Source organism: Epinephelus fuscoguttatus, linkage group LG1 (assembly GCF_011397635.1).
Source record: "Epinephelus fuscoguttatus linkage group LG1, E.fuscoguttatus.final_Chr_v1".
Classification (NCBI taxonomy): domain Eukaryota; kingdom Metazoa; phylum Chordata; class Actinopteri; order Perciformes; family Serranidae; genus Epinephelus; species Epinephelus fuscoguttatus.
In genome coordinates, this window is record NC_064752.1 from 20,483,654 (window position 1) to 20,497,983 (window position 14,330).

The following is a 14,330-nucleotide window of genomic DNA, read 5'->3' on the forward strand; positions in this document are numbered from 1 at the left end:
GTTGGTAATTTGTATTATTTTGAAATGATTCGCTTTTATCCTACAGGTAATGGTGTGGAAGAGCAACTTTGACTGTGCTGAAGACAGTGATGGTGTCAGGCTGCAGCATAAAACTACTTCCAGCTTGCAGGCATTACCAGCCAGCTCCACAGCTCACCCCTCCTTTTACTCACATCCATCTGCACTGCGCAGCCAGGTAAGTTCAGACAGCTGGAGACAACCACATCCAACTGACAGCAAGTCTGCTTTGATGTCTCATTCAGATCCAGCTTTTTATGCAGTTACTTTTTATCCTAGACATGGACACAGCATGTACCCTTTCCTTTCCCCAACACACCTAACTCTTATTAGCACATGTTACTATGGTCTTTGGTGAATATTTGTTCCTGCACTGTTTAGATTTGATCAGGAAATCTCTGCATCATGTGTTTGCATCATGATTATTGGCAGGCTCGGCTTTGATTGTTAACCGATGTGAGTTTTGCCTGACTTCAACTTCTGTCAAGCAGCGTTGTTTAGTAGATTTTATTAAGGTTTTTTGGCATTTTCTGCTTTATTGGATACTTTGACAGTAAATATACAAGGGCTGGATCTTTATTCGAACACTGCTTTTTTTTTTTTTTTTTTTAAATTTTGTATAAATATTAATCATATAATTATCAAAATACTAAATTTGTTGGAGTGGGTATGTCGTTTCTGCCCTTCTGTTTCACAGCACTTTGTCAGGCATTGTCTTAAATTCAGAGCCTATTGTTATGAGCATTTATGCAGGTCTGTAATTAACACGTGATAAGCAAAATTGTCACAAGCTGTTGTTATGTCACAAATAATGCACTGATAGGACCTTGTTCAACCAAAGGATTACAAACATGCATAAAACAAAACAAACCATTTGGAAAGTGTTTTTTAAATTATCAATTAGTGATACAAACAACAGTGCTGTAAAATAACAGTCCTCAAAAGTTATTGAAAGAGTACCAAAAAACGGTATACTTCCTTGACAAAAAAAGATAGGGCAAAGTTGGGATATGATTTTACTGAATTATCCAACACGTCCTCATACCTAAATGACAGAATAGATAATTTGTCAATGACTCCCAAAATGACATATACGACCTGTAATAGTACCTGTATTAGACACGTTGATAACAGGGTTAGATTTAGGGCTGCTCGATTATGGAAAAAAACATAATCACGATTATTTTGGTCAAAATTAAAATCACAATTATGCAAATAATTATGCGACACACATGATGACTTAAATTGTTGACACAACGGCATGTCATTTCTGTCTCTACATGGTCGCACATTTACAATTCTCCTCTGCTCTCTGTATGGCGCACAGTGGAGTTCGGCCCCGATGCGCGTGCACACACACAGACACGTGCGCACACACATGGACCAAGCTCTCTCTCTCTCTCTCCCTCAGCCAATTTCCACATGCTGTTTTTGAAATCGTTCGCGATCACTTGCCCCTTGTATTATTCGTAGTTCGCTTACTTGACTGGCTCATGGGGTGAATATTGGAGGGGAGGGGGCGGTATTGCGCATGCGCGGCTTCCACGGAAGACAAAATAACGTCTTCAGGCGTCCATGACCAAAAATGGTTTACTCTCCATTTCATTAATTTTGAAATCGTTTGACCTCAAAATCGTAATCGCGATCGCCAGACAATTAATTGCACAGCCTTAGTTAGATTTAAGAAAAGATTGTGGTTTGTGTTAAAATAAGCATGTTTGTTTCGTGACTTAAGTTATGTACCTAAGTTAAAGTAAGCAAGCTATATCAATAAAAGTGCATTAGGTTGTGTATGCAAGTTAAAATAACTCAACACTGACTTCTGGTTACACATGGGACACAAACAGAGGTCTCATGTGTCAAAGTCCTGTATTTGTTTGACCCATCCGTCCCAACCTCTTCCCTTTTGTATGCCTCGCAACCACTAAGTCACCAAGATGCCCCATATTTCAATTGATTTTGCTCTTTGAAAATGTTTAAGGTTGATGATGTGATCATCTGGAACTTTATGATTTCAAGCCCATGGATTTCCATAACTGTTGCAACTCCAAAACCTTTTGATGCCAGAGGCTGCAATACATGTCTACCATGAAGAACAATTTTGGAGGTTATCAACAACAGAGTGATGACTTCAATATTCTTAGAGCTTTATCAGTTGTGTGGCTAAAATATGATTTTTTTCCTGAGGGCTGCTCAAGGAAAACTTTAATGAAGACTTCAAAACGATGTAAATGAGGGGTCATCTGCCAACTGGGAATAAACTATACACACAAATATACACACATATATGTCTGTGTGCGCAAGTGCTCACATTAGCACCAAAAAGACTAATTGAAACAAGCGTGCACACACATTTGCATGCATCTGTGGCAACTGGCTCAAAAATAAACCTAAAGAAACACGTGCACGTGCACAGATGCCCCTCAGTATTTCATGCTGCCTGTACGGCTGGCTTATTTCCTCCCTGCACATCCTTTGAAGTCTGCAGTGTGGCCCAAAGCTACATTCATGTCTCACATGAAGGGCAAGAACTACCTAGTTATTCCAGCATCTACACTTTGATATGCAGGATGTTTTTCCCATCTTTCTGACCACATAAAATTAATGAAATATTAATCTGTGCCCAGCTTTTGATTACATCCTCAGTGCTGAAATGAGGCACTGACAAAGTTATAGGAAAGATGTCAATGAAAATGTTATTCCCTCAAGTGCACGTTATCCTAAGTTACTCACCTGGCTCGTTATGTTTATTTTTTCTTTTCAGAGACAATCTCATTTAAGTGTCTTTTATATTAGACGTCTGTAACTTACTACATATAAATGCTACAAGTTCTAATATCATTGCAGTACACGTGACACTGCACTACCCTGATTCATACTGTTTTTATTTAATTTGACAACTAAGAGGCTTGGACAATATTATGAGTCAATAAATGCCAGAGTCAGTTATACTTAAAAAATATTCGGATGGAGGTTTTCCAGACACTAAAGCTTATTTTGTGGCAGCATCGCCTCCATTTTCTTGACAGTAATTTAATAGAGCATCAGTAGAAGTCTCTACTTGCACTGATCCTACCACACCCTCTCTGGCTGCTATGTAAATATGTCCAGGAAGAAGTACAGATTTAAGCACATAGCTGTAGCACTTCAACCTAGTATTCAGTTTTAAGTGTGGATTTACTTCAGGTACATTCAGACTGGATGCAAGGATGATTTTAGTGGTGTGATTTGAGTTAGCTGCTGTGAAAGTTCAGGCTGATGTATCATCAATAAAGACAAACAATGGGAACAGAATTTCAGTTTCTGCCCTGTTTTTGTTAAAACTGATTATTTAAGTGCTCGACTTTATTGAAGTGGCTAGTAGTAACTCTCTGTAGCTCTACGGGATGCAAATTTGCGTTTCTGAGGATAGCCAAGGCAAAGTCTTGGACTTTGGAGTAACCAATTTTCTTTCTGCTTTAGGGGAAAAACTGGCTTGTTTTTGTTTCTTAATCCAGTCACATTCGTTTTGGGTCACTAAACCCAGGATGCAGCAATGGTGGTCTCACAAAATAGTGTCTGGGTGGACTTGTTTTGTTGGAACATTTGCACATGGGGAAGTGAGCATCATCTCAGTGTGCAAAAGATAGTGTGATTAAACTTTTACTGGTAAAAGAAAGGCAAACATAATTTAATAATCAGTGCCCTGGAGGTGAAGCCTGACTGTACTTAAGCTCTGGAGGAGCTCACTGGACTCGTTAAAAAGCCAGACGGTTTGCTGACTGTATGTGGCTCCATAAGAACATTATTATGCTGATATCACAGAAGCTTGTGTGAAGTGGAACGGATCAGCACATTGGTGAAGTCAGTGTCACTGGCGCTGTCACAGGTTGTTTTATTCGTTGTAGATCTTAACAATAATTCTCTGAAAGAACAAAGCAGGTGTGCCTTTTGGACAGTCCAAATCTTTGTCAAAACAGGCCATTGTCAGTGCGCACGTTGTTGGCCCGGAGGTTGTCGTTATTTCCTGTGGTGAAGGGACTATGGAAACAGTCACATACAGACAGTGGAGGGAAGGGAGAATTCTGGGCCCAATTGAAGGCTTATAGCCACAGTCTACATTTGGTGACTCAGACTAGCACATTTTCATTACCACTCAATAATACTTTTATGCCCATGTCCATATGGCAATACTGAATCTTTGCAGTTCACTGGTTTTTCAAGTTATTGTTTCTAAAAACAGCAAATCAACACATTAGACAAACTGAAAACAGAAAATTCTTTCACGTGTGTTTCATGTGTGTGTTTGCAATAAAAGTTAAATGACATAAAGATGACAGACAAGATCAGACCAAAAGATTTATGATTAGAAACAAACAGAAAGTGAGAGAGTAGTGCAGCTATTAGTGATGTTTAAACACCCAAAGACCTTGTCAGATGTCACACACATGCACACACACACATTGACACACAAAGGGGACAAGGTGTCACCGGCTGGCGGGGGAGCCTCATGGAATGGTTTGGATTTCAACCCCTTTGACTGCTACAGTGTTACTTACATCAACAAGGGCACAGCCAAGGTCCTGTCTCTTCCTCACACACACACACACACACACTCGCCTTTGCTTTCTCTTATTGATCACTCTGCTGGAAGTTAAAATCCACTCACAGTGACGCTGCCTTGTCTTTACACTTTACTGGAAATCCAGAATAGCATAAGACTCATAATTAATAATGTATGTAACAGATGAAAAAAACAGATGCGGTGTGATACAAAACCAGCACAAGTAAGGTTGTCAAAAGTATAAGTAAGTACTTCTCTGATACTGAGTGTATATGTGTAGATTTCTATTTTGTATTTTTTGTTCTGTGTTGTCTGTCTGTAACTTATGTTGCTGCCTGTCATGGCCAGGACACTCTTGACAAAGAGATGTTAAACCTCAAAAGGTTTTTTCCTGGTTAAATAAAGGTTAAATAAAACAGCAAACACATGGACAGTTTTAGTTTTGTCATTGAAACTTCAAAATTCTGATGTCTGGTGGTTCTTTGGCCTTCTTAGGCCCAGTATTTGCAAGCAAGTGTTTAAGCACCATATGCAAAGGCTGTTATTTCTAACATCTCCTTCACACTGACTTGAGCAGTTTAAGTGCTTTTAATGTCCTTTAAACACCTCTTTTCTTTATCCATGCACCCTTAGGGGCTCTTTTTCCTCTCCTCTGTCTGACTGTGCCTTTCTTTCTCGCTGCTGTGATACAGGATTGTAAATTGATTTTAATAGCTCCTCCACTCAACAGCCGTTATTACAGACGTGCCTCAAAGGGTGATTAGAAAATGGGCAGTTGGACCATGGGGGGAGAGATGATTAGGGAAATGCATGAAGTGTATTCTCCTTTTCTGAGAACTACTGTTCTTGTAAAAACCCCACTGAAACCTTTTTTTTTTTTTTGGAAAATATGTTGTTTGAAATTCAGCTGTCAAAAAGCTTCACTTTTACTTTGGCTGAGAAACAAGGTGCAAAATGGTTCAGCTGTTGAGTCTATTTGAGAAGACACATTTTTGGCATTTCATAATCATGATAGATGTTTCAAAAATTGCGATTACAATAGTTACATGATGGTATAACTTGTGCCTGTAATTACAGTGATGCTATAGGTTTTTTGACAGTGCATAAATGCATGTAGAACGTCTCGTGGCTGAATAGACTCTAAACACAGAACCATGAATGTATGATCAGAAAAAAATCGATGCAAACCCCGTGCATGACTGAAGTGATTCATCACGTGTCTGCAAAGGCAACAAGTGTGTGTGGTTGTAATGATGAGGTTGGCTACAGAGAACAGAGACATGTAGGTAGAGTTTGACCTTTTGATTTTTTTTGGCTTTTGTTGACTGCTGCATGTTAAACATGTTACTAATGTTGCTGTTACAACAGAGGCTTCTTGTGCAGTGACAGGTATCATATCCACAGGGATCACTGAGCTTTAATTGAAACATAAGTCATAAAAAATTTAAATGGTTGATACAATAATAACAGGCTGCTTTGGCATTTGACTTCACACACTGGTTAACTTCTGCTAATACCTTATAAATATTTTGAATGCTGCATATTTACAGTTAGAGTGTGCGCACACAAATGCACATTAACCTCATTAACCTGAGTCAGTTGCTGGCAGTAATATTTCTTTTATCCTCTTTTACGAGTTGTCAGATGCCAGTTAAAGTAATAGTAGTAGCTGCACCTGGAAGTGCGAGCTTCCTAGATTTTCCTTTTCATGTATTATTTATCCATTCATAATTTATTATTAATACAGGCCCCTTTCATCTCTCATAAACTGCCGCAAGTCTCAGACACGTGTTGCCTGAGAGGAAGCAGAGAGGAGAAAAATGTCACCAGCTCGCCTAAATGTGCTCGTTTCCTTTTCTCTTGGAAAGAGTACTCCAAGGCTTAAAAAGTTTTAAAGGAGAGAATGAAACACAGATAGGCTCTCTAATTAGGGCTGAATGATTAATCGAATTCAAATCGACATCACGATGTAATAGGATACAATTTGTAAATTGCAAAAGCTGCGATAAAACACAGGAATCACCTGACACAGTGAAGCTTTCCAAGCTCGCATGCAGCTCTACACTCCATGTAACATTCTGTAAATGAGAGTAAATAAAGATAACAACTTGTTCTCGTGTTTGTAGGACAGTTGAATGGCTTAAAAAACGGACTACCATTGTGTCAAGTAGGCAGACTACCACCCACTAATGCTGACTTGTTTAGACATTTGGCAGAGCAGTCAGGTGTTGAGATTTGTTCATTTTAGTGTGTGTGATTTTTGTTACTGTAACTTAATAAGATTCATACTGACAAACTGATAAAGAGAGGCACAGAAATCTAGATGTTATCAGCCTGTTTATGCTCACACAATCTTTAGAAATTGGTGGTTGTACATCCAAAACCCCATATACCATGGAAATACACTGTATAAAACAATAGTTCAACAGCACCACTTTCTACACTGTCCAAAATGACCATACAGGTGAATCATACATTTCTAAAACTAACAAAAACAACAATATATCATTGATAAAGTTATGATTTATTGCAAGATTGTTGTATTAGACAGAATTAGTTTTAGCTAGGTGTACCTACTGTGATACATCGGTAACTGAGTATGTCTTTTACCTTCAGATATATTTATCCATTTGTCCAGTGTAGCATTTAACAGCTTAACAGTGCGATTATAGGTGCGTTTACACCAAAAATTTAACAAAAATGTAGTGATAAAAGGTAAATTTGACTAAGTGCAATGGAAACATACTCAGTGAATAAATGATGATGTACAGTCATGACGTGCTGTCACTGCATCGGCCACTGTAAGCTCTTTTCATTGTCTCTGGATGACTTTTAACATTTATAGTATTCACATGGTGCTGTTTCCGGCACTCTTCAAAAACACATAGCTGTAATATTCGTTGTTCAAGACTCTCTGTTTTCATTGTCCAGTGTGCTCTCTGTTATTCTACATCCACTGTTTTCCTTCGTTTCAGGTTCGACTGGTGCTCCTTAAATTATGTCATTGTTGTGCTCTATTCTTCTGCAGTGGTGTTATGGCACCTGACATGAGAATTAGAGCCACTTGCTACTTCTGAATCAACTCCCTCTAGCCTCAAGTGATCATTTAAAGAACTGCAGTTTTTGGCACTTCCGCACTAGAGGTTGTTTCGATATGTGGTACTAATGTGCTCATAAAACAGTCAGTGTTTTATCATTAACATTACATGTATTATTTTTTCCAGCCAGCACAGTGGTAGATACCCATTAAGATGATAATATTAATAGACAGCCACAGGTCTTTTTCAGAGATAATTGTGGGCTGAGGCTTGTGGCACAGAGTCTGGTCTGGAAAGCGGGCAGAACGACAGCCCTCTAGTCTGGATTTAAATCATCTAATGTGACCTAGGTGTTAAAACCATCCCTCCTTGCTACGCTGAACATCCAGCGAAACACACAACCGCCTTTTGCTATGATTCATTTCACCAGGGAAGAAACTGACTAATGAGACAGTAATGCTGTATTTATTCATACAGACGCAAAGGCCACCCATGGCTGCTGCCCTCTCAGAATAAAATCCACAGGGATTTCATAAGTGGCTAATTTGATATGCTGATCCTTTAATGTACTTGGATGCGAAGCTCCATGATAATTTGCCAGTGATGGGTGCTCTGCCAGGAACATGTAGGCCTATTTGTTAAACACAATAAGCCAGCTTTAAAATGAGGTCTCTCCACCTAAACATTGAGCACGCGTGCGGTTCAGTCAGGCTGTCTCCGTGCTTGACACAGCTGAGCAAATCTTTATGTGCGGCTCTTTCGGCGTGTGAGAATAGATGTATCGGTGTGTGTGTGTGTGTGTGTGTGTGTGTGTGTGTGCGTGTGCGTGATTGAGTGAGTGCCAACCATTGCTGACAGGCAGATCAGCTCTCTCTGATCACATCCGCCTTAATCCCTCCATCCATCCCCTCCTCAACCCCCCCTCCCCCCTTCCTGTCTCTAGCTTCACATCTGGGTCTTTCTCCCGCTCACGTGTGCAGACAGACGAGCTGCACACTCACAGCAGGCTTCCCTTCACAGCTCAACACACACACACATCACTGCACCGCTCGACTCAGCTTTAGGATGTGAATCGGAGAGTGGGGAGGGTGTTCTGAGACTGCAGTAGCTGTATGAACTTCTGTCTCTTTCACCATCATTTATCTGTGCTATAGCAGACCAAACTTTACCAGCACTCTCGCCAATTAAAAACTCGACAAGCAGTGAAACAATCCACGAGGATATATTTAAGACCTCAGAGCAGTGTACTGAAGACTGCAGTTTCTGATACAGTTTGTGGTTGCGTGTGTTCATCTTTAAGGTGCTGCTATGGAAAGGCAGGTGGTATTGTTCTGACAGCGGGAGTTGAATGCGTTTGACAGCAGGGGACAGAGGGAAAGGCAGGGGTGTGTGACAAGAGAGTGCTGAAAACAAGATAGCAATGGAGTTAAAGAGAGCCTAATGGTCTAGTGGAGCGAGAAAACATCAGCGAGAGGGAGAGGGGAAGGTAGAAAGTGGGAAAACAGGGCGAGCACGTGAGTGAGCCACACAACATAAGCACACCAGAGACAAAAAATAAAGAGGGTCGAGATGGTCGAGAAGAGTGGCAATAATGACAGTGTGAGAGCCATTATCAGAAACCTGTTAATCATTAAAGACACAGAGAGAGTGAGAGAGTAAAAGAGATGGGGATCAGGAGAGATATGGAAAAAGCGGGCAGAGAAAAGAGTAGTGGGGAGAGAAAAGGGGTTATATAAAAAACAGTGGGGGGAAGCAGTCAGAGAGAAATGGAAAATGAGAGTGAGAAGTTGACTAAGTAGCACTGATAAAGGGGTTTAGTGAGAAACGCCCTCCCGTGTCGATTCTGTAAGCTATAGCCAAGGCCAGAAGCATAAGTCAGAGCTGAGTCACGTCACAGGCTTCATTCATCAAAAAGCATCACTAGCAGTTTGTCATGAAATGTTTGCTCCACTGTAATTAACTGAGATGTCAACAGATTGTGAAAAGATTTATCTACATCTTATGGCTGTATTGTGACACACACCCACACTCCAGCCTTACCTTTTCAATCAAAGAGAGAGATATTGTTTATTGTATATTTTAATTAGCCTCAGAAGATGGATTGTCTTTGCTTGCAGCAGAATGTTTCAGTCTGTGGAGGTTTTTTTTCACACTGTACAATAATGCACTGCCGACTTTGGCTTCCTCTACAAGATCTGTAATGGCCAGCTGTGCTCGCAGTAATGTAAAGGAAAGGGTGGGCTTGGATGATTGGTATGATTTAGAAGTAAAACACAGACATTATCCTTAAACAGTCAATTTAAGCTCTTAGACATGTTAAAGAGGGACAGCTGGTATGTACACACATTGTACTCCAGGGTCCATATTGCTGTTACTTATGGCATTTGTCTTCCCTCTGTAGATAAGTGGGTGCAACATTACATTAAAATGTCTCCAGTGGAGTTTAATAGGGCTGCCCCCTTCACATCAGTGGTTTGAATCATCAGTGGAGAAGCCCCCTGAGTCGACTTGCATTTTTTAGTTGAGTCACTGCACTTTTTTTAGACAAATTTTAATGCATCAGCCTGAAGTGCAGAGTCCGATTCGGGTACTGGAGAGGAGAACATACAGCTGAACAACTGAAGAAAATATTTACTTGAGATTTTCCTGGCTGATACTGCAGTCGGGATTTAGATTGCAGTATTTTCTATATATGAAACTACAGGCCTGTGTTTGCGGTCAGCTTAGAGTTTGTTTACACCTGATAATAATAGGGGTGTAACGGTTCACAAAATTCATGGTTCGGTTGGATACGACACAGTGGTGTCATGGTTCGGTACGTTTTCGGTACAGCAAAAAAGTAGAAATGCCAGGGGAAATTCTGTGATTTAAAAAAAAAAAAACCAAACGTTTATTTTATGTAATTTTAATTTAGTTATTTATTAGAACTAACATCATAAAGTATATGGCAGCACGGTGGTGCAGTGGCCTCACGGCAAGAGGATTCCTGGTTTGAATCCTGGGCTGGGGAAGCCCCTCTGAGTTGCATGTCCGTCCCCCCCGCCCCCCCCGTGTCAGCGTGGGTTTTCTCTGTAGTACTCCAGCTTCCTCCCACAGTCCAAAGACATGCAGGTTAATTGGTGACTCTAAATTGTCTATAGGTGTGAATGTGAGTGTGAATGGTTGTCTGTTTCTATGTGTCAGTCCTGTGACAGTCTGGTGACCTGTCCAGGGTGTGCCCTGCCTCTCGCCCAACGTCAGCTGGGATAGGCTCAAGCCATTGAATTGACTACTCAGCAACATTCAAAAGTTGCATCTAATAGATCTAATTATGTCAGCTGCATAGTTTGCCAGTTATGGCAGTAGTGACAAACTGGTAGTAAATCACCTCTGACAGTGTTTTGACATCAAATTCACAACCTTAATGCTGCTGTTGACAGCTCTGTACTGTCGCTGCTTGAGCCAACATTGACTGACAGGACCGACTACGCCACCCCTCTGAATCCTGAAGGTCCTAGTTCAAAGCTGTTAAGATGATAACCTTAAAGTGATATTGCTGTGTGACTACAAGTTTACGAATTGTTTCTGAAAACTCTGTTCACCAGCCGTTTAGACTTATGATACAGACACATGAGTGCATTATTATTATAGGCCTTTTTCATAACAGACATTTGGACCTTTCATAGTGGAAAAAGCACAGGTGTTACTAATAACATTAATGGTGACTGTGTTTCATTGAGGTGTCCCTGTAAGCCGTGACAGTGTGACAGTCGGCCAGTGTATACAATACCATGACCCTGAAACTGAATCAGCTAAATAGAATCCAGCCATCATTCATTTTATTATTTACACCTGTTTTCCTGCTGTGACATGTTAAAATGTCGTCTAAGAAAACGGAGCAATAGCCAAGAGCTGTTTGTGGTTTTCTGTTGACACTTAATTAGTATTAATTAGCTGCAGCTGAATAAGTATGCCAGCTACAGTTGTCACTATAGCCAATGAAATCAACCACTGCCAGTTTAAACCTCCACTTGCTACAGCTTAATGGAGCTTAATACGACATTCAGAGCATATCTATGATACAGCGTTTGAGCCAGAATTGTCTGCACACGGCTCTCAACAGTGCTAACATTGCTAAGAGTGCTAGCAATGGCAACAGTGCTGACAGCGGTAACAGCGTTAATGTGGGGTAGAACTGGAGGGACTGCTGTATGATCATGGTGCAGAGCGATGACGATTAGCTAGTCAGTGCACGTGTGGAACAAAGAAGCTCGGATTACAACACACACAAAGGTAACATGCCTTCATTATCTGCTCAGAGCATCATTACTCCACTACATCTCTACGTAGCAAATAGTGGTTTACTGCTCTGTTAATTCTCTGAATGCTGTATAGAAGTTATGATCAAAAGCAGCGCTCTTTGAAATTGCAGTATCTGCATTGAACCATTCAGCATTTGGGAGAGCATTTTTACAAATAAAACTTTGGGGTTTGCATTTTGTTCTAATGTTGAAAGAAGTCCTATAAAAGTGTTGGAGATTGTCAGTTAACACTACTCACAATAGACCTGTGTAATGGCAGACATTTTAGACTTTCAAAACACAGGTGTAACTAATAACATTAATCATGGCTCTGTTAGATGTGCCAGTGTGTATAATACCAGAGCTCTGGCACTGGTGCAAGGTCATGAAATGTAGCCATCATTAATGTTATTGGTTACACCTGTGTCTGACATGGTGCGTATTGAGTAAACGGCATGACTCGTGCTCTTTCTCAACTGGAAACTCTTACAGTTACTGTCGCAGTCATCGCTGTTATTCACACATAAAACCCAGCTGAATGCAACAAGTTGTAAAGGGTCGGATATGCACCGGCGTCCCTGGAGCGGAAAGAGGATCAAATGGATTCAGGGTCATTTGGCAGATGCTTTCTGTTAGGAGAGGTTATACTTGAATCTGTAACTATCAGAACATCACCTTGCTGCGCCTGCTGTGAGAGTTTATAGATTTTTCAAGTTTTGGTGAAGATCAGCTAAAATGTCTTCATGGTATCAGGTGTCTTTAAGTTATATTTGTATTTTTTGTTTATGTATTAATCTGTTTACAGCCATCCTCTGTTGATATGGCCATTTTACCTGCATATCACTCTGTTAAGACGGAAATTGATTGAGAAACCAGCTGTAAAGAAATTTTACACCTCTTCATATGAATGTTTCACTTGTTCTGTTCTCAAAAAAATTCAGGTGCTCTGTGTATAAATGTGTGTGGGTGCATGGATGTGGAGTGATGAACGGTTTTGTTGCAGCTCGCAGGGTGTATTGATGCCTCGCTGTGTCAGACTAAGAGTTTAATTTGGGCCTCAGGAAATTTTCCACTGTTGGTTTTTCCACTCCAGGTGATTCATTAGGAGGGTGGTTACTGTGTGTGCTGTGTTTGCGTGTGCACGCGTGTGTACACTTTTGCGTATCAGGGTTTTCCCTGGCTCCACGTAAAGCTACAGCGGTACAGGACGTGTCGAGTTTGTAGAGGAATATATTGTTTTAGCATCAACACCGCTATGTACACATCACGTAGCAAAGGATGGTATGTAATAAGGTAAAGTCAGGGTACACTGTGTAAACTGTTCTAGTGCTTTACCTCAAATGACAGCTAGAAAAGTTTACTTTTTCATGACTAACCTGAAAGACAAACACTTCACTCACAATAGTGTAATTTGGTCTGATTTTTCAACGTCAAACATGCAGTGAAAAAACTTGCTAACAAGTGGTGTGAAATTTTAAATGCAAGGAAAAATGCCACATTTATTTTTACCAGTATTTGATAATATTTCGGTTTAAATATTTTTATGTTCAAAACCCTGTATGTGTGTGACAACAAGTGCATATTTGTACGCGTGTATGCCTATGTCCATTTTTGCCTCTGCTTTTCTGTATCAGCATGTGTGTTTATCTGGGGACCAGCGCTCGGTGTGTGTTTAAGCAGCTGTTTTAATACAAAGCTATAAGTCGTACTCTCAACAAGAGTTAATCCAGTCTTGGTGGAGCTTGTAGGCTCAGCAGAACCGCTCCATTGTCTCCTCTCTCTTTCTCTCTCCCCCTGTTGTTGTGCAGCCTCCAACAGAAGATCAGAGCAGGGAATCAGACTGGTAGCAGTATATAATAAAGCACCATAGCAAGAGACAAAATTAGGAAATCTACTGATACTGTTTTTCATTTATTCATCAGGTTCACAGGTGATGATGATCATGTAGTTCACACTTGAATATAAATTATCAGTAGTACTGTGCGATAATTAAACATCTTCATTTAGCATTTTGAACGTTTCCTGGTGACAGAGTGGTCGAAGGCTAATAATACATATGTACATGTAACTGCACTGTCCCTGATTCTCTGTCAACTCTTCCTCCTCAGCTTTACATGAATGTGTCCTGCATAGCAGTTGTCACTACACCAGTGACTTAACTTGTCTGCTCCATAAAAGTGTTTTCAAGTTGTCCTTCCGCCTCTCCCATTCTCCTGAACACGATATCCCAGTAAAGCCGTAAGAGAATTGCCTCAAATTTGGCAAAAACCTCCACGTGCTCTGGAATGACCTGATTAGAATTTGGTGGTCAAAGGTCACTGTGACTTCACAAAATATGTTTTGGGTCATCACTCAAGTATTCACAGGTTAATGTCTCACACAGCGTCACACAGATGTCTAATAGGATAAAAGATGAAGTGATGACATTTGATATCCAAAAAGTTAAGGTCA

At 40.4% G+C, this 14,330-nt stretch overlaps 1 protein-coding gene across 2 annotated transcripts in view; it reads left to right on the forward strand.

The window, feature by feature from the left end:
- Window positions 1-14,330, forward strand: part of poc1a (POC1 centriolar protein A) — a 53,353-nt gene that overhangs the window by 15,063 nt on the left and 23,960 nt on the right. For both annotated transcript variants that reach the window (XM_049582277.1, XM_049582286.1), the window contains exon 9: window positions 47-196. In XM_049582277.1, coding sequence (XP_049438234.1) covers window positions 47-196 — 150 coding nt within the window. The remainder of the gene's footprint in view (window positions 1-46; window positions 197-14,330) is intronic.